We start from the raw sequence: 21,766 nt of genomic DNA on the forward strand, positions 1-21,766 counted from the left end.
TAAATACGTTTGAATAAGGATGTTACATTGCTGTGTTGACTGACTGGCTGGACACAACTTTGAGGTTGTGGGTCCATTGATGTTGAGTAATCTACTGATGTGGACCTGCGACCGGGATTGTGGACCCGCCGTTTAGAGAGGTTCTGGGCTGAAAGGATCGAAACCTCGATGATAAACGGTGCCCAGCTGATGATCTGGGCAGTTGGAAAATCAGTAAATTGTTTATAAGTTAAGGTTATAACTTCAAATAAAATAGCTTTTGTAAATAGGCACTAGTACATAATGTGTGTGTGTGTGTGTGCGCGTGTTGTCTGGCTTCCTTCTTGGGACTACGGTGCAGTAATTGGTCTTCATTTTGATATCAGTGTGAGCTGTTACCTCAGTGTAAACCTACTTATGGAGGGCCCATCAGCACCTGTTCTTGTGGTGGCAAGTAGAACTGAATCATCCATTAACTGTAGCTCAATGAGCCTAGTCTCTACTGCATTGCGAGTATACCTTCTACATAACTCTTGGTGACATTGTACTTCACAATCACTCCCACTCCAGCAATATCTGACACTCTTTCTTTCCTGACGGACTGGTGTCGGTTTGATTCCCATGACTGTTCACGCAAACAAGCACGCACTGGGCAAGCATGGCTATCCATCCATCCATTGGGACCACACTCTGTACAGAGTATTGGTGCTGCTGAAGCAGTCTCCTGAGCGATTGGGCACAATCCTGGATGTGTCACCACTCCAACGCAGGATACTCAAATGGCTCGATCATCCCAGCAAGCTGGTACTCATTTTGCCAACCTCGGAAGGATGACAGGCACAGTTCACCCCACCGAGTATTAATTCAATGGCTGAGCAGGATTTGAACTCAGGACCCTCAGATCCCAAGCCCACAACCCTAACCATTAAGCCAACACCAGGCATGCAAGCATGGTGAGCACACCACAAACGTCTCAAAGTGCCTACTTGCCACTTCCCCCACCTGCAACCAGCGAGCAACATATGCACACATACATACCTCCACACTTAAACACACACGATAGAGGGAAAGGAATGGGATGAAGAACAATGGAGCATGGAACTGGAGCGGAACTCTCAGAGTGCTTCCTCATCTCAACCGGTGCAGGTGCAAGACACTGGTCAGAACCTGGAGGGAGACTCTAGACCAAGCTACAAGACCATGAGGGAATCAGGGAGCAACATGGATAGGCTCACTGTAGACAAATAAGCTGCTTTCTGTCAAGATTGAAGGTTTGTACCCAACACCCACCCTGTGGTCAGTCTACACTCAACCCCTCACCCCAAAAGTCACCAACCATGGTCCCAGGAGTTCCACGAATCAGTCTGAGGATCTCACCAATCCCCATCCTGAGGGTCCCAAAGGTTTTCACAACCAAGAGCTCTGCCAATCAGACCTCGAGAATCAGGAATCTCATCCCAACGCTCCAACAGATACCCCAACCCCATTGCCCTGGGACATTTAGGAACCACTTTTATTGGCAAGTAAACAATGCCCGCTACGTGTGCCATCTTTATCTCACCTGGAACATAGTTCAGATGAGCTATTAGCATCATGTGGTGTCTGTCAGTAAGTATGTAAACACTCAGATCTTCTTCTCTGAAACTACACACATGATTTCAATGAAACTTTACCACAACCTTCATCACCCGTGATGTACTAAAGTTTGTTCACGGCATAAAAAAAAAAAAACAGAAAAAAAAAATCAAGGTCTAAGGAGGTTAAAGTGAGTACAGCTCTGACCTGCTCAAAATAGGTATTTGCACGATTTTGATGAAACGACCACAATCTGCATCACCAGTGATGCTAAAACTAATAGTCCTATTTTCACCAAACTTTGGAGAACTTCTGAGATCTAAGGCCTCCTGATGCCTTGCAAGTCCCATCAAAAATTGCATATTAAGAAGGTCAATTTAAAGGTCAAAGTTCACTACGATTCCAGGATCCTTTTGACTTCTTCTGAAATTATCTGGTATATACATAACTTGTGAGGAATCATCACTGCACGGTGCTTTCATCAGTTTGTTCAACCCATCAGCAAATTTACATATTTCGTAGGTCATCCATGCCGACCAGCGGTCAACCTGGTTCAACCAGGTGAGCCCAGGGACATTGCCCATATGTTTCTCTGTTGGTAAGGGGGTAGTGCCGTGCCACCCACAACCCCTCCGCATCCATCCTGCACAGCGCTCCTTCCCCGAGAAACAGTTAAATACAGGTAAGAGTTTTACAATTACACAAACCGTCATGGCATTAACTATGAGCATCCACCCCCCCCCCCCCACCGGTGAGAAACAACAATATTTACCTTTCTCGTGCACAGAATATATTGACAGCACAAATTTTTTTTTAGTGATAAACAAAATATGGTGAGATAAGTGTTTTCAAATCAACATCCGTGCACTCTAAACACACGTCGTACATTTTATTGTCCCTGCACTCTGGCTTCCTGTACAACAATCTGTGCCATTACCAAAACGCAAAGCAAGTCATTTGCAGGTATAACATAAGTGTTTGAAGAGCAGAAGAATCGAAGGGCACGTGACCTCATTGTGAAGATATCCTCTGAGTGAACACCACAATTGGACGATGGGACCACCAATTGCACACGCTAGACCGATGACACGTTGGTTCATCGATGCAGTTTTGTGTGAAAAGCCCACTTGGTCATCATGATACGTCCTGAGCAAATTGTGTGCCGAGCCGAAGGGAATCTCGGGGCTCAGTGTGAGAGAGTTTCTAAAAAGCCAGTCGCTTTAGCAGTAAGTAGAGTCGAGATCCAGGGACAAGACCATGAAGGTTGTTTGCATCACCCTGGAGCCTCATTAGAAGTCCCCCGAAGGACACGTAGGCCGCTCTAATGGAGGCAAAGAAGAGGGGTGGTGATAAGGGAGGGGAATTACGATGATGCTGCACATGTTGGATGGCGAAGGTGAGTTATCGCCAAGGTGTGCACAATTAAAACACCGGTGCGTGTGTGTGTATATATATATATATATATATATATATATATATATATATATATATATATATATATATATATATATATATATATATATATATATATATATATATATATATATATTTTTATATATATATATTAATAAATATATATATATATATATATATATATATATATATATATATATATATATATATATATATATATACATATATATATATACATATATATATATATATATATATATATACATATATACATATATATATACATATATATATATATATATATATATATATATACATATATATATATATATATATATATATATATATATACATATATATATATATATATATATATATATATATATATATATATATATATATATACATATATATATACATATATATATATACATATATATATATACATATATATATACATATATATATATATATATACATATATATATATACATATACATATATATATATATATATATATATATATATATATACATATACACATATATATATATATATATATATATATACATACATATATATATATATATATATATACATACATATATATACATACATATATATACATACATATATATACATATATATATATACATATATATATATACATATATATATATACATATATATATATACATATATATATATATACATATATATATATATACATATATATATATATACATATATATATATACATATACATATATATACATATACATATATATACATATACATATATATATATATACATATATATATATATATACATATATATATATACATACAGTCAAAGCTCGTTACTATGCCACCTCGCTTCTATGCCACTCTCGCTATTATACCACTTTTGCTCGGTCCCGACAAAATTCAATACAAAATAAATTTACTATGCCACCCCTACTCGCTACCATGCCACTACTGTGTGACTGTTAAAAGGCACGAGTCGTGAAAAAGTCTGTATTGCGCAGTGCTCGATTTATCACACTCACGTCCAAAGGCGAAGCGACAAACTACAGTCCAGCTGCGCACAACATAACTCAATACGTACGCGCATAGTCAGACTGTGTCAAAACACGCGATTCTTCTCCCCGATGCCAGCCACAACAAGCCAATCACAACACGCACAACGAGACACAAAAAAGCGCGAGCACACACACAGACACGCAGGCACACGTACAACAGTGACATCATTTTTTTTCAAATTCAGCCCATAATGTCAGCTCAGAAACGCAAGCGAACCGACTTTATGCTGAAGGAGAAGAAGGAGATCATCGATGCCGCGAAGAAGGAGCCGAATCAGTCCAAGTTGGCCAGGGATATTAGCAAGAAATGGGGCGTCGAAGTTAAGAGAACCACCGTGAAGGGCATTCTCAGCAAGAAGGATGCAATCGAGGCTGCAATCAAAGCTGGATTTCCATCGAAGCGCATGAAGTTGACGCAGGCTCACGACCCGAAGCTTGATGAGGGAGTGCTCATGTGGCTGAAGAAATCAAAGAGGACAGAATGTGCCTGTCAGCGGCGATCTGATCAAGGAGAAGGCGATGAAACTGGCCGAGCTGATGCACATCCCAGACTTCATGGCGAGCGACGGTTGGTTGGGCAATTTCAAGAAGCGCCACGGCATCACGTTCAAGACAGTGCAGGGCGAAGCTGGAGCGGTGGATCACAATCCCTTCTTGAGTGGCAACAACAGGTTCTCCGGCCCTTACTGGGCAGTTCTCCGCAGACGACGTCTTCAACCTGGACGAGACTGGACTCTTCTGGCAGCTGCTTCCGAACAAGACCATGGCTTTCAGGGAGAGCGGTGTACTGGAGAAGAAAGCAAGCAAAGGATCACTCTTCTGGTTGGGGCAAACATGAGCGGCAGCGAGAAGTTCCCTCTTCTGGTGATTGGCAATTCCAAGAAACCCCGTGCCTTCAAGAACAAAGAGATCCCGGTCAAGTACAAGGCGAACCCGAAGGCGTGGATGACGGCGGAGGCTCTTCGAGGAGATGTTGCATGCGTGGGACGGACGACTCGGCCAGCAGGGACGCAGAGTGCTGGTCTGTCTCGATAACTTCTCTGGCCACCCTCCCGAGCTCGAGCTGAACAACATCCAACTGGTCTCTTCCCCACCCAACACGACAGCCAATTGCAACCAATGGATCAGGAAATCATAGAGAACCTCAAGCGCCACTACAAAGAAGCTCCTGCTATGCCGCCGGCTTGGAGGCCATAGACGAGGGAAAGGAGTTCAAGTTCACGTTGCTCGACGCCACACGTCGCCCGGCATGCTTGGGAGCAGGTCGGCAAGTCGACGATCAGGAACTGTTTCGAGCGTCAAGTTCATCGAAGAGGAGATCCAAACTGAGCCACAGGATGCGGAGCTGCCCGACATCTGGGAAGCTCTGCCTGCCGAGGAAAAGATGCACGAGAACGAGGAGATCGAGCTGTCTGACTTTCTCGAAGCCGACGAGCACCTCGCGACTGGCGGGTATTTCACGCTGGAGGAGATTGCAGAGTAGATTCTGTGCAGTGAGGGGCCGGTGGAAAGCGAAGATGGCGAGGTAACTGTCGAGGAGGAAATCGTTCCGTTCGAGGAAGCCCAGCGCGCTTGTAGCAACGTCCGGAAGTTCATGCAGCAGAGAAGCGGGAAGCCCGGTGTGATGCAAGTGTGCGGTCGGCTTGACAACGAGATGCACGAGATCCGCCGAAAGAAGATGCGCCAGCCGACGATTCTTGAAAGCTTTGTGTGTCGTGAATTTCTCGCCATGCCATATGTTAGTGTGTGAACTCTGTTAGTGTGTGTATGTTCTCCATTCGCTTAGCTTATACAACAGTCGTGCCTTTTACTTGCTGGAATAAATTTTGTCTAAAGATTAACTACAGATGGGTAACTTGAGAAAATAAGGCCGTTTTTACAAAATCTCGTTACTATGCCACTCTCGCTACTATGCCACTTTTGCTCGGTCCCGACGGGTGGCATAGTAACGAGCTTTGACTGTATATATATATACATATATATATATATACATATATATATATATATACATATATATATATATATATATATATATATATACATATATATACATATATACACACACACACACACACACACACACACACACACACACACACACACACACACACACACACACACACACACACACACACACACACACACACACACACACACACACACACACACACACACACACACACACAATACAATAAGAGAGAAGTGCCGAATTTTGTTCCCGTTTTGCGATGTCAAATCGTATCGTATCCTCCTGAAAATTGGCAGGTATTTAATTTACTATCGGGAAGGTGGCTCGATGTACTTTTTGTTATGAATTTTGGGAATGAAAATGGGCAGGACACACCCAATGCTCTTAAGAAGGAAGTAAAACCGTTACCACTTTCATTGAATAAGAAAGTAAAACCGCCTACCACGTTCATTGAAAATTGTGATTATCGACGGAAAAACGTTTCTTTTATCGAACTATTTCTCGACAAAGTAAACACACAGCGAGTATCACCTTTGTTGATGCTCCTGGAGGGACAGGTAAAACGTTCCTCTTGAATTTAATTCTCGCAAAGATCAGATCGAATGGCCATATCGCTATTGCTACAGCATCGAGTGGTATAGCCGCAACTTTACTAACAGGGGGACGTACTCTACATTCCGCCTTCAAAGTACCCCTGAATGCTCACAAGCAACATACACCAACCTGCTCTATGAAAAAAGGGATAGCAATCGCGAGAATGATGAACGAAGCCAAAGCAATTATTGTGGACGAGGCTCCGATGACACACAGGGCCGTGTGTGAAGCGATCAATAGCACCCTACAGGATATTTGTGGAAATTCAAAACCATTTGGTGGCATCCCGGTAATGATCTGTGGAGACCTCCGTCAAATACTACCCGTTGTGAAGCAAGGAACACGTGCAAACATAGTCGATGCGATGCTGAAGCGATCGCCGTTATGGCGCAACGTTAAAACGTACCGACTGCACGACAACATACGAGCACAGCTTACAAACGACCCCACCGCTGCAAATTACGCCGACGTCCTCATGAACATTGGAGACGGTAACTACCCTGTTGAAAATAAACCGGATACCATCACTTTACCAGAAGGGATCCACCAGCACGAAACTCCATCCAAATTAATCGAGGAAATCTATGTCAGATTAACAGGACGTGCTCCAAACGACAACAACTGGTTGTTAGAACGAGCGATACTCGCACCTCTAAATGAAACAGTGGATGCTGTCAACTCTACCATCATTGACCGCTTCCCAGGAGAAGTCAAGATATATAATGCAATCAACACCACACTCACTCCGGAGGAAGCGGTGCACTTTCCCATTGAATTTCAGAATTCCCTTGAAATATCAGGGATACCACCCCAAAAACTTAAGCTGAAAGTAGGCTGCCCAGTTATTGTTCTACGTTCATTGGGTCCACCAAATATCATGAATGGCACCCGCTGTACAGTCTACCGAATGAGCCCAAATGTGATTGAAGTAATCCTGATTAATGGACCGGCAGCAGGAAAACATGCATTAATTCCAAGGATACCACTTATACCATCCGACAGTGACTTGCCATTCCAGTTCCGTAGATTACAATTTCCCTTACGACCTTGCTTTGCCATGACAATAAACAAAGCACAGGGACAGACGTTCAGCATAATCAGACGAGATCTGCGTTCGCCTGTTTTCTCACACGGAATGTTGTATGTTGAGGCATCAAGAGTTGGATCAAGATCAAAGCTGCACGTCCATGCCCCAGACAAGAAAACGAGGAAAGTTGTTTTTTAAAATGTGTTGCAGGAGACGACGGAAGAGACCCGTTCGTAACAAAATTGACTCCACAGAAACTGTGAGTAACCGACATATGCTTTCACTTTCGAATTACCCGTCGAAGACGGGTACTTTGCTTCTATATATACATACATTTTCATACGTGTGTGTGTGTGTGTGTGTGTGTGTGTGTGTGTGTGTGTGTGTGTGTGTGTGTGTGTGTGTGTGTGTGTGTGTGTGTGTGTGTGTGTGTATATATATATATATATATATATATATATATATATATATATATATATATATATATATATATATATATATATATATATATATATATATATATATATATATATATATATATATATATATATATATAGTGTTACGGCTGTGGAAATTCGCAATACACCATAAAGGACCTTAGATCAGTTATGACGATAAGTAATTGTGTAGTTAGATTTCCCCACCGTTGTTTAAAGGGATTTTTTCCGTGTTCACCGGGCTGCGATCCTTTGAGTTAGCCGTTTTTCTTTTCTCTGTTATTATTTTGGACCAATAATCCCCCAACAACTCAAACACCACCACCTTCGCCTCTTTACCTCCACAACTCCATCCCGCAAACATCGCCTCACCGCCATTCTCAAACGACGCCCGCCAACAGCCAAACTCCCACCACCTCCACCTTTCTACCACACCCCAGGCCATGGGTTGTGAATGCGTTCCTATCGCCCTGAAAATCGGATCAGGAATGCTTCACACCCCCTTTTCATCCATCCAATGAGTGAGCATCGGGAAGTATAGCCCCACCTCCGAACCCGCTGTGATCCAGAAATTTACATATACGCCCCTCCCCCGGGCTAAATAGGGCGAGCACGGCGCTGCTCGGGGCGGGAAGTCAAGGCGCACAGTACGTCGGCAGAGAAGTCAAGTTGTGCAGTACATCAGCAGAGAACCAAGTGGGAGCAGAGGAGTGGCAGCGGCGGAGTGGCAGCGGCGGAGTGGCAGCGGCGGAGTGGCAGCGGCGGAGTGGCAGCGGTGGAGTGGCAGCGGAAGAAGTCAAGTCTGCAGTGTCGGCAGGGCAGTCGTGTCGGGAGACGGAGCTCGAAGTCGACGGGAAAGGCAGACGGGGAGCGCCGGAGAGGGAGCTTGCCGACCACGCCAGGGGCACGAAGCCAGGTGCAGCTACGCTGACATTGCAGCTTGCCCGCCATCGTGCCACGCGGGCGCAGGTAGGACCCTTCGGTCTCGTGGACCTGGCCGCTCATCCAGGTTCCACGCGCATTAGGCCCACGGGCCCAGTCTGACTCCCTTGCCTTTGAGGGGGTCTTTCCTTTGCTTTTGTGTGAATGCGTGTTGTGGCGCCATGTCTTGTAAAGTAGAAACTGTTTAAGTGCATATAAATAAACCTTTGCTTGTATTCGGTTGTAACTTGCATTCTTACTGTATGGCTGTGAATAGGTGCTTGCCTTGTCTGAGTGTGGAATAAATGTACTTGTCGAACTGTTCCCCATTTCGTTGCGTCCTTTCCTTTGTTTGAAAGTTTCATCTTGCATCACGGAAGGAATTGGTGGAAGGGTGTAAGCACCCGGTAAATAATCACGTCCGTCGGGGCCGGCGATAACACCGCTCGGTTATCACTGAAGCACAGAACGGACCGCTTAAGCGGTTCGTGTCCTAGGCCGGCCAGCGGCGAGGTACAATCGCCCGGTTAACTACCCGCACAGGTACTTAGGTAGGTCGAGTTTGGCGAAAAACCCTATCCGGCGCGGGTGGCGAATTGGCACGATTGTGGTGTGGTCGAAAGACCCACCCGTGACTAGCTCCTGGCGGTAGTTACACGGAGGGTCACGACTGAATTGTCCGTTCCGGTGGGCGACGCGGTCGCGATTAGAGTTACCTGGCCGATCGCACGCCGGGCGGATCGAAATTCGCAACAATATATATGTATGTGTGTGTGTGTGTGTGTGTGTGTGTGTGTGTGTGTGTGTGTGTGTGTGTGTGTGTGTGTGTGTGTGTGTGTGTGTGTGTGTGTGTGTGTGTGTGTGTGTGTATATATTCTGCCATCAGTGCATATGCCCCGCATATGGGGTGTGAGATGGAGTATAAAGAAGATTTCTGGAGTGAGTTAGATGAAGTGGTGGAGAGTGTATCCAAGGATGAAAGAGTGGTGATTGGAGCAGATTTCAATGGGCATGTTGGGGAAGGGAATAAAGAGGATGAGGAGGTGATGGGTAGGTGCGGTCTCAACAAGAGAAATGTGGAAGGGCAAATGGTGGTAGAGTTTGCAAAAAGAATGGAAATGGCAGTGGTAAATACGTATTTCAAGAAGGAGGAACACAGGGTGACATACAAGAGTGGAGGAAAGTGCACACAGGTGGATTACATCTTTAGCAGGAGATGCAACCTGAAAGAGATTAGAGACTGTAAGGTGGTGGCAGGGGAGAGTGTCGCTCGACAGCATCGATTGGTGGTCTGTAGGATGACTTTAGAGGTGAGGGTGAGGAAGAGAGTGAGGGCTGAACCAAGGACCAGATGGTGGAAGCTGAAGGAGGAAGACTGTTGCGTGGAATTTAGGGAGGAGGTGAGACAGGTGTTGGATGGTGGGAAAGATGAGTGGGATGATTGGGCAACGACAGCAGAAGTGGTGAGGGAGATAGCTAGGAAGGTATTTGGTGTGACATCTGGACAGAGGAAGGAAGATAAGGAGACTTGGTGGTGGAACGAGGAAGTACAGGAAAGTATAAGGAAGAAGGGGTTGGCGAAAAAGAAGTGGGATTGTTGGAGAGATGAAGAAAGTAAGCAGGAGTACAAGGAGTGGTGGCGAAAGGCAAAGAGAGAGGTGGCAAAGGCTAAGAAAAAGGCATATGATGAGCTGTATGAGAAGTTGGATACAAAGGAAGGGGAAAGGGATTTATACCGATTGGCAAGAAAGAGGGACCGAGCTGGGAAGGATGTGCTGCAGGTTAGGGTGATAAAGGACGCAAATGGGAATGTGCTGACGAGCGAGGACAGTGTGTTGAGAAGGTGGATGGAGTACTTTGAGGAGCTGATGAATAAAAAAAATGAGAGAGAGAGAAGGTTGGAAGAGGTGGAGATAGTGAATCAGGAAGTGGGGTGGATCAGTAAGGATGAAGTGAGGACTGCTATGAAGAGGATGAAAAGTGGAAAGGCGGTTGGCCCAGATGGTATACAAGTGGAGGCATGGAAGTGCTTATGAGAGGTGGCAGTGGGGTTGTTAACCAGATTGTTTAATAAAATCTTAGAAAGTGAGAGAATGCCGGAGGAGTGGAGATCAAGTGTACTGGTTCCAATTTTCAAGAACAAGGGTGATGTGCAGAGCTGTGGAAATTACAGAGGGACAAAGTTGTAAAGCCACACCATGAAGTTGTGGGAAAGAGTAGTGGAAGTGAGGTTTAGAGGAGAGGTGATGATTTGTGAGCAGCAATATGGGTTTATTCCAGGAAAGAGCACCACTGAAGCGATGTTTGCTTTGAGAATGTTGATGGAGAAGTATAGGGAAGGCCAGAAGGAGTTACATTGTGGGTTTGTGGATTTAGAGAAAGCTTATGATAGGGTGCCAAGAGAGGAGTTGTGGCATTGTATGAGGAAGTCGGGAGTGGTGGAGAAGTATGTGAGGATTGTGCAGGATATGCATGAGTACAGTGTGACAGCGGTGAGGTGTGCGGTAGGAATGACGGACCGGTTTAAGGTAAAAGTGGGATTGCACCAAGGATCAACTCTGAGCCCTTTCCTGTTTGCAATGGTGAAGGACAGGTTGACAGACGAGATCAGACTGGAGTCTCCATGGACTATGATGCTCGCGGATGACATCATGATCTGTAGAGAGAGTAGGGAGCAGGCTGAGGCGAGCCTCGAGAGGTGGAGGTACGCACTGGAGAAAAGGGGAATGATAGTCAGTAGGAGTAAGACGGTGTACATGTGCGTAAATGAGAGGGAGGGTGGTGGTATGGTACGGTTGCAAGGAGTTGAGGTGGGGAAGGTGGATGGGTTTAAATACTTGGGATCAACTGTCCAAAGTAACGGAGAGTGTGGTCGAGAAGTGAAAAAGAGAGTGCAGGCAGGATGGAGTGGGTGGAGAAGAGTTGCAGGAGTGATTTGTGACAGAAGGGTAGCTGCAAGAGTGAAGGGGAAAGTATATAAGAGGGTAGTGAGACCAGCTATGGTGTATGGTTTGGAGGCGATGGCGCTAACAAAAAGACAGGAAGCGGAGCTGGAGGTGACAGAGTTAAAGATGCTGCGATTCTCGTTGGGAGTGACGAGGATGGATAGGATAAGGAATGAGTATATTAGAGGGACAGCGCAGGTAGGACGGTTTGGAGACAAAGTGAGAGAGGCAAGATTGAAATGGTTTGGACATGTGCTCAGGAGGGAAGGGGAGTATATGGGGAGAAGGATGCTGAGGATGGAGCCCGTCAGGCAGGAGGAGAAGAGGAAGGCCAAATAAGAGGTTCATGGATGCGGTGAGGGCGGACATGCGGGCGGTTGGAGTGTCAATGGAAGATGTGGAGGATGGAGCGAAATGGAGACGGTTGATCTGCTGTGGCGACCCCTAACGGGAACAGCCGAAAAAAGAAGTATATATATATATACATATATATATATATATATATATATATATACATATACATATATATATACATATACATATATATATATATACATATATATATATATATATATATACATATATATATATATATATATACATATATATATATATATACTGAAACGCAAAAGAAACTTACCACCTTTTAAACCTTCAAATATCAACAATAACACTGCGTGTAGTAAATCTGTGAACTTATTTGTGGACAATAGTGTCCTCACTGTCAGACAAAACGGTCACAGATGGTCACTTCATAGCACAGCTGTTGAACAGCCGTTTTGACTGTCAGTGATTAGCCAAGGGGTACGGGATGATTTTAATGAGCTGCACGTGATGTCTTGATATTGGCTTTAAAAAGGCCAGTGCAAAATTGGCATTTCAATCAACATGCCACGATCGTCAAGGGATCAACGGCAGTGTGCCTTGGGCATACTGCAAGGCGGATTGAGCTACCGTGAGGTGGCACGTCGCCTTGGCTGTTCACACCAGACGATATCGGCCCTGGTGGACAGAGACACCCTCCACAACTCTGCAGATGACAGACCTTGATCAGGGAGGCCAAGAGTCACCACTGCAAGGCAGGACAGGCAGATGGTCATAAGTCAGATGGCTTCAGACATTGAGGACTGAGTGGGACAGAATCCAGCAGCAATCCATCCAAAGACTGGTAGGCAGTATGCGTCGACGATGCACTGCCTGTATCCAAAACAATGGTGGCCACACACGCTCTTGAAAGGGGACTGAAATTGCACCCTGTGCTGTTCTGTACTGTGGAACAAACTTAAGAGATGGTGTATCTCGGTCAAAAACTTGACATGTCATCAATAAAATGCCAAAGTTTCAATTAGCAATTGTTGGTTTGTTTTATTTTGAACTGTTACAATTTTATTACATTTCAAACAAGTGGTAAGTTTCTTTTGCGTTTCAGTGTATGTGTGTGTGTGTATATATATATATATATATATATATATATATATATATATATATATATATATATATATATATATATATATATATATATATATATATATATATATATATATATATATATATATATATATATATATATATATATATATATATATATATATATATATATATATATATATATATATATATATATATATATATATATATATATATATATATATATATATATATATACACACACACACACACACACACACACACACATACACTGAAACGCAAAAGAAACTTACCACTTGTTTGAAATGTAATAAAATTGTAACAGTTCAAAATAAAACAAACCAACAATTGCTAATTGAAACTTTGGCATTTTATTTAGGCTATTTATAACTGCGTACACATGTTGATCACACTGCAAGCAGGACAATGGCGACTAAGCGTAAGCTTACAACTAAAACCTACCAAGAAAAATATGACATTATCCAGTTTTGCGAGGCAAATCCACTGATGAAGAAAACAGACATAGCTGAGAAGTTGGACATCAAACGGCAGACATTGAACGATATCTTGAAGAATAAGGGCAAGATATTTGGACAAGTGGAGAAGATCGTGAGGCCGGTGGGTAGTGTGAAATGTGTGTCCTTTGAAGATGTCGATGACGCGCTCATCATCTGGTTTCGGCAAATGTCGGCTCAGCCAAATATTCGGTTTCGGCCGATTCGGCCAAATATTCGGCCGATACTCTCTTTCGGTGGAGGATTGCCCAGCCAACATCATGGAATACAATGACCGGTTTGAATGCTTTCTCATGCACCAGATGCTCAAGAGTTTGAGGCAGTCAAACATAACGGATTACTTCGCGAATAAGTAAAGGATCGATCGAGCTTAGTGTTGAAGTCCGATCATGGTTTTATATTGGCTTCTTTTGTACATTACCGCACTCACTTACACATTGGCATTGAGTGGTAATCATCACCACGATGACTGTGTGTCATGTAATTTGTCACCATACCATCACCGATGGTATACGAGTTGTCTTACAGAGTTGTTCATTATCTTTACTTTTGATAAACTGATTCATGAATTCCATCTTTGCTTGATCACTTTCCAACTCACCCCCACCTATGCCCCGAGGATTGCGTTTTCCTTTTGGTACAATAGCCGGCTCTCACACATATGTGTCCAGGCCACGCGCGACTTCATCCTTCACCCCACAGTCATCATGAATGTCCGCATACGCGTAAGTCGTCACATTTCTAAGTCGTCACTTTTTTCTCAGTCCTGATGGTGACGACTTACACCGAGTCTACTGTGTATATATATATATATATATATATATATATATATATATATATATATATATATATATATATATATATATATATATATATATATATATATATATATATATATATATATATATATATATATATATATATATATATATATATATATAAAAAACAAACAAGCTTTTGAACCAAAATCAGATTTCTCGGTGTGACGACATCCCGTCTCCATTTCGATCTATCAAGCTGTTTTGCATGAAGATAGCAGGTAAGCCACAGGTGAGTTTATTAATTAAGGTAGAATAAGTATTTTGCCATTTGAATGACCTTTCAACCCTCCGAGAGTGATAAAACGGTGCAATGGTGAAGGCTCAAAATACTCACAACCGTGTTGCAGCGTCAGTGCTCGTCTCGTCACCCTCGATCCGATAAACCTTTCCATACATCACGTACTCAAACTGATCTGCCCTGAGCAACAAAACAAATGAGAATAACAGTGAAGAGCATTGCGATTATTATCGAACACGAACAAAGTGACCAATTGATTATTACTCGACATATGCTTCTTCTTCTTTTTCTTTTTGTTCCTCGTATCATCCCTTGGGGTACAAGGGCAATATGCTAAATTTATGAAACGTCATCACAGTTGGAACATGAGGTTCCAAATTAAAAAAAAAGAATAAACAAAACGAGATCAAATTCTCGTCCTCACAATGGCAAACATGACACTGCTGATTGTGTGTCATTTCGTAACACGGCATGTGTGCAGTGAGGTTTCCTCATCATGAACACATTTTAAGAATAAACAGTGGATTGAATCACCGGAACGTGCATTGAGCTTTACTGATGGTCTCTACCTGCTTGGCCTGTCATCAGCTGGACAGTATTCACCGTCGTCTGGCGTCCCGTCCTCGAACAAGCTGCTCGCGATGACCAAGCGGAACTTATCTCCTGCATGCACACAGCATTAATGCACACAGCCTGTGATTTATGTACAATCTCCATATATAATAGATATACGTGTTTAAAAAAAAAAAAAACATGTTCAAAGCACTTCTGGAAGAGGAAGAATTGCACGCTTGGCAAGTTATGAAACGAGGTAATCAAAGGGGTTTCAACACCGAGCAGCACTGACTCACGAGATGACCCACGCCGAGCCAAACAAGATAATTGCAATCGCATCTGAGGATTACAACGTAGACGAGGCATAAACACCAACAAACCACAACAACGGGTAAGCCTTGATATCACTCACAGTCGTGTTTCACGTACATCGGTGAACAAGTAAAATGGGGAAAAATAGATTTACAAATAAAATGCAACAATAATGGTACCGTACTATCGCACAAAGGTCATATTATGGTACCAGTGCAAGGTGAGGAGATGCGTGGTGGGGACGATTCTTCATCGGAATGTGCCTATCCCACTTTAACAAGATAGATTAATCAGATCTAGTAGGTAGCCTCTGTTGAGCGGGCAGACGGTAAGTGCCCCACAGGAGGTAATTGGCTGTTGCCAACTAACAGGCCACGCATCTCGCTGAATGCCCTTTGTTGTCTGCATCCACCTCCTCAGATGAGGGCAGAATGAAACGGATGCCAAAATAATTAATAGGGTCACACTTTTATCTGTTCAGCGAGGAAACACTACCGATTTCTTTAGACTCAGGATGAAGAAAAGGTGAGTAGCTGGTATAAAAACAAATATATAAATAAGAAAATAAATATACTCCCAAGTATCTCTCCCTGGTTACTCCCTCCTTCGGTATGACAGACCTGAGCCTCGTCCTGGTGGAGGAGTCGCTCTCTTCATCAAAGACTATTCCTCACTCTCTATGCACTGCCCTCACTCCCCCACACCCCCAGGAATACCTCTGGCTACGGCTTCCCCTCCACTCCAACCTCATGTTTATATGTGTACTGTACCGTCCACCTAACGGTGATTACTCCATCTACACCTCACTATCCGAAAACATGGACCAACTTCTATCTTCTCATCCAAACTCTCTCTTCCTCATATGTGGTGACTTCAATTGTCATCATGCCAGTTGGCTAGGTGTGGGTACCTCACTCACCTGTCATGGCACTTGAGCAAAAGACTTCTTTGACTCATTGGGACTGACTCAATCGGTCAACTTCCCGACCCGGATCTCAACCAATGGTACTCCATCTCTTCTGGATCTGATTTTGACAAATATCCCTGAAAATATCTGCCGTTCTTCCTCCGCTCCAATCAGTTCTACTGACCACGTGCTTGTCAGAGTGGACATCTCTCTGACTGTTATCAGAGAACGACCTCAGCGCCATCGAGTCTGGCATTTCACTCAAGCTGAATGGCAGGGTCTCCAAGCAGCCATCAAACTTCGAGACTGGTCTCCCATTGCTACTTTCTCCAACATCAACTCATCCTGGGAATTTTTTCAAAGAAACTTCCTCTCTCTCATGCACAGGTTTATCCCCTCTCGTCTTCAGTTGTCCTACCCTTCCTCCCGCCCATGGTTCACTGAAGCTTGTGGCGAGGGAGTTGTCTTGAAACAACTTGCCTTTGCCTCATGGAAAGCAAACCGAACTAAGGGTAATCTCAGTTCCTTCCACAAAGCTCGGAACAAGTGTACATCTCCCCTCAGGAGAGCCAGAAAACAACATCTTTCTCATCTCAAGTATGAACACTCAAACCTCTCTCCCTCCTCAAAATCCTGGTGGCTTCTAATAAAATCTGTTTCTGGTGTTTGTTCCCCTTTTATCTCCTCCCTTACCTCAAATGGCCGCACTGCCGATACCGCACATAAAAAGGCTGAATGCCTAAACTCGGCGTTTGCATCTAAATCTTGTGTCCGAAACCCATCGCTTTCTGTACCACCGTACCCAGTCGCACCCAACTGTCTCTGGACTCTGTGTCCTTTTCTCCTAACAAGGTGGAGAGCTTGCTGTCAAACCTCAACTCAGATTCTGCAACCGGTCCAGACGGCATCAGCCCACGTGTCCTAAAACCCTGCTCCTCTGCTCTTGCTCACCCTCTCTCTCTGTAATATTCATCTTCTCATTTGCTCAAAGTCATCTATCATCTGCTTGGAAATCAGCAAACATTACTGTCCTGCATAAAAAATGTGCAAAAACAGATCCCTGCAACTACAAACCAATCAGCCTTCTACCAATCATCAGCAAGGTTATGGAATCCATCCTCTTCTCCAATGACCAGATTTCCGATCATCAATTTGGATTCAGACCAGGTCACTCTACCCTGGATATGCTGCTTCTGCTCTCTCAACAATGGGTGGAGGTCCTCAATGCCAGACATGAAATCAGAGCCATATCCCTGGACATATCATGTGCTTTTGACACGGTCTGGCACCCTGACCTGCTCAACAAACTCTCTTACTGTGGTATCTTACTGTGGTACCCCCTCCCAACCGCTCTGTCTGCAATTTGGCCCCACTATATTTTTGCAGGGTGCTCAAGGTCCGCCAACAACCCTCTTCTACAAAAACGACCAAAATCACGAATCACTGCTCACCTTCACTCTTTCATTCCTCTTTTTTCCTGCCTTTGGTAGAAACTCCCTCACTCTGTTCAATCCCATTCTTCCCTCCAGTCCTTCAAAACAGCTTTCCACTCCCACCTCTTATCATCCCCCATCCAAATCCTCGATCTTTTCTACCACCGTTAATCCACCCCAAACCCACCTCCTTCAAATTCCCTGCTTTCCTTCCTGAAAGTCCCTGTGATGCCCATCTTGTATACCTCGTGTTCCCTGCCCCATCCCTCTCTCTCTCTCTCTCTCTTCCATAGATCTCCTAATGTCTCTGTTCCCCACTGTTTTGTCCTTCCCACTCCCGCCCCTCGTCTCATGCCCCCCTTGTTGCGCATTGTGTGTTAGCTCTCATACGAGCCTGGACAAGGTAAACAAAAAAAAGAAATAAAATCCCTCAACCCAGTACGAGACCATGTGGTCATGGAGGAAAGCCCTGGAGTCCACTTTGGTGACAAAGCACCATGGTGTTGTATAAATCTGTGGAGCACCGTTACTGAACATTGCCACTGGAACAGTGTGTCAAGCTTGTTCAACCAATACTTGCCTGTCAAGGTGTGTTCCTGCACAATAAACATTAATATCTCACAAGGACAACAGGTCTGACTTCTGGACTTCACTCTTTTCCTTTGACATGATCCAAAGATCATGTCGGACCTCGTACACACATCACAGGTAGAACAAGAGTAAAAAGAACATGATACCCCACACAGTGTTCAAGTGTATTCAGGAAGGTTTTGGTGTTTGAGGTGGTTACATTCTTGAAAATTCCTGTGAATCGCAAATCCGCAAACTTAGGGGGTAATGGGGAAAATAGGGTTCGGGAATTCAACTTTAAAATTTGTCCAAACTGTACCCTCAATTGACATGTTTGTGCATTGTTTTATGCTATTTATTTTAACTAGTGCATGCCCGTAGATGCATGACCGTACGTGCAAAAAAAAAAAAACTTTCAAACAAATACACAGGCCATTCCTTCGCTCTCATAAACGACGACTGGATTGGGGCATTGTGTTTATCTATAAATGCGGATAAGAAATCGAGAAATTATTAGAATACAGTAAGTCATCACTATCCAAAAGTAGTGCGTGCCCGTACGGAATGTTCACATCATTCCACGAATTATCGCTTGCACTGAAGTAACAACTGCTGTGATACTTACACACAGAGTTAATTAAAATCAAGTTTACCTCCCTGTCTTTGCTTGCCATGACATTCGCTGCCATTTACCATTGGCACTCCTACCCCACGGTAACTAAGGCACCGATCGATCACCATCGTCATAGTCGGTGACACACCGACGTCATAGTCGGCCGGCCGTGCACCGGCCTACGCAGCCACGCCCACGCAGCAACGTGTCCTGTGATTGGTAACTAAATGGCGCATCGGCCACGCCTATGCAGCACGTGTCCTGTCATTGGTTGGTAAATAAATGGACATAACTTGGGAATCACTTGTCCGATTAATATCAAGTCTTGAAAAGGCACATCCTCAGGTCCCCAGCAATATAGCTGGCAAGTTTCAATTAGATCGGACCAGTGGTTGTTGGGAAACAGCGGTCACAGACAAACAGACAGACACAGACACAGAGATTGCTGGAATTATAGATAGATGAAATGAGGTCAATGAGATGACAAATTAAGGGGTTGAATGCAGACTGCAGAGCAATGAGTAAGGAAACCTGTCGTGAGTCGTTTTTACCACCAAATTGAGATGTATTTCGTGGGCAAGCATGTCAAGTAGAGCTGAATTCCTTAACACTTCTAAAAGGCCACAGAGTTTTGACAATTGGAAACAAAAAAAGTTGTGCACTTTTTTTGATAAATTATTTTTGGAACAATTTTTCTTCAATAAATAAATAATAATAAAAATTGTCTCCATGTACATTGTACACACCTTTATCTCGTTAGCACCTCTTCATAAACAATATCGCTGAGGAAACGGCGCTTCTTCTTTGTTTCCTCGTCCAGGGCAAGAATACGGAGGCTTTTAATGGCCAATTATTCAATTAGCGCCAACGTATTTTGCCTTTTCGCAAGGAAAAATACGAAGAGAAGAGAAGAGAAGAGAAGAGAAGAGAAAAAACCCGTAATGGCAAACGCGGCTGAGTTTCTCTTCCCCATCGACCACGGCTACGCAGCAACGCTTCCTGTCATTAGTTGATAAAAAATGGCCGCAGCAACGGTTCCTGTCATTGGTTGGTAAATAAATGGCCATAACTTGGGAAGCACTTGTCCGATTAATATCAAACCTTGAAAAGGCACATCCTCAGGTCCCCAGCAATATATCTGGGCAAGTTTCAATTAGATCGGACCAGCGGTTGTCGAGAAACAGCGGTCACAGACACACAGACACACACACAAACACACAGATTGCTGGAATTATAGATAGATGAATAAAAATGTAATTAAGAACATAAAATAAAGTTTATTTTTATTTTCTGGGGTTATGAAGATCATGAAACTTCCCTTCAATAATAATGATAAACTAATCGATGAAATAATGGTGATGTTAATGAAGGCAGCAATACAGACGAGTTGATGAAGATGGTGGTGATGGTGATTGTTCGAGATTTTGAGGGGGTTATTGTGTAGACGCCCCATGTTAATTATGTGAATAAATGTGGAAAAAGAGTTCACCAACCTCCAATAATTATTCGAGCGCATTGGCTGCAATCCGCAAACCATGGATCAATAAATTCATCGTGACAGAGTGAATCTGCAAAGGGGAAACCCACGAACAGCAAGGCCCTCCTGTACTTGAATTTCAATAAAATAATGATTTTAAAGATCGTTTTAAAAATTCAGAAGTTTAGTGCCACTGAAGCAGTTTTATACACCAACCACCCTATTACACTGTAATAAGACGATGTTGAGTCGCAGTTTAGGATATGGAGGCTTTATTGACCACCATAGAACGCAGCACCAATCAGCATCGTACATAGCCATATTGGCGGCCTCTTTTTCACCGCAATACACATGACATGCTCTCTAATGATATAAATACATGAGGTCCGTCTTACCGGACTGACTTCACAGAAATTTTATTCCAAAAAAATATTGAAATCACAGCTTGTCCCCTTCAAAATAGTTTCCCTCCAGTCTCACACACTTGTCCATCCTCTTCCTCCATGCTTCGATGCACCCCCGGAAGGCTTCTTCTGGAATCCTCCGGAGCTCCATCGTCATGGCCCTTTTGATGGCCTCCACATCAGGAAATCGGGTCCCCTTGATCTTGGGGAATAGGAAAAATCACAAGGGGCCAAGTCTGGCAAATACGGGGGTTGCTCCAGAGTTGGCACGTTCTTCTCCGCCAGAAACTGTCGGATGCTCAGGGCACTGTGAGCACTGTGCGTTGTCATGGTGGAGCATCCAGGCATTGTTCTCCCACAGATCCCTCTTCTTGTCCCAGACTGATCTCATGAGGCGCCGGAGGATCTCCTTGTAAACTTATTGATTCACTGTTTGACCCTGTAGTAGAAACTCAAAGTGGACAATGCCCTTTAATGTCAAAAAACGCAATGAGTATCACTTTGACATCCTTGCTTTCTTTGGTCTTGGTGATGCTGGACTTTTCCACTGA

The 21,766-nt window shown here is 43.7% G+C and overlaps 1 protein-coding gene across 2 annotated transcripts in view; it reads right to left on the bottom strand.

The window, feature by feature from the left end:
• Positions 1 to 2,428: 2,428 nt before the first annotated feature.
• POLR2H (RNA polymerase II, I and III subunit H) overlaps positions 2,429 to 21,766 on the bottom strand; it is a 35,833-nt gene continuing 16,495 nt past the window's right edge. The window contains exons 3-6 of one of the 2 annotated variants that reach the window (XM_085886758.1): positions 20,828 to 20,902; positions 15,514 to 15,607; positions 15,041 to 15,124; positions 2,429 to 2,875 (exon numbers count right to left, since the gene is read on the bottom strand). In XM_085886758.1, the coding sequence (XP_085742884.1) occupies positions 2,758 to 2,875; positions 15,041 to 15,124; positions 15,514 to 15,607; positions 20,828 to 20,902 (371 nt within the window). In that variant the 3' untranslated portion in view covers positions 2,429 to 2,757. The remainder of the gene's footprint in view (positions 2,876 to 15,040; positions 15,125 to 15,513; positions 15,608 to 20,827; positions 20,903 to 21,766) is intronic. The other variant, XM_085886759.1, reaches the window with a different exon arrangement.

The sequence above is a fragment of the Eptatretus burgeri genome, chromosome 6 (genome assembly GCF_056783735.1).
Source record: "Eptatretus burgeri isolate ZD-2024b chromosome 6, Ebu_testis_v1, whole genome shotgun sequence".
Taxonomy (NCBI): Eukaryota; Metazoa; Chordata; class Myxini; order Myxiniformes; family Myxinidae; genus Eptatretus; species Eptatretus burgeri.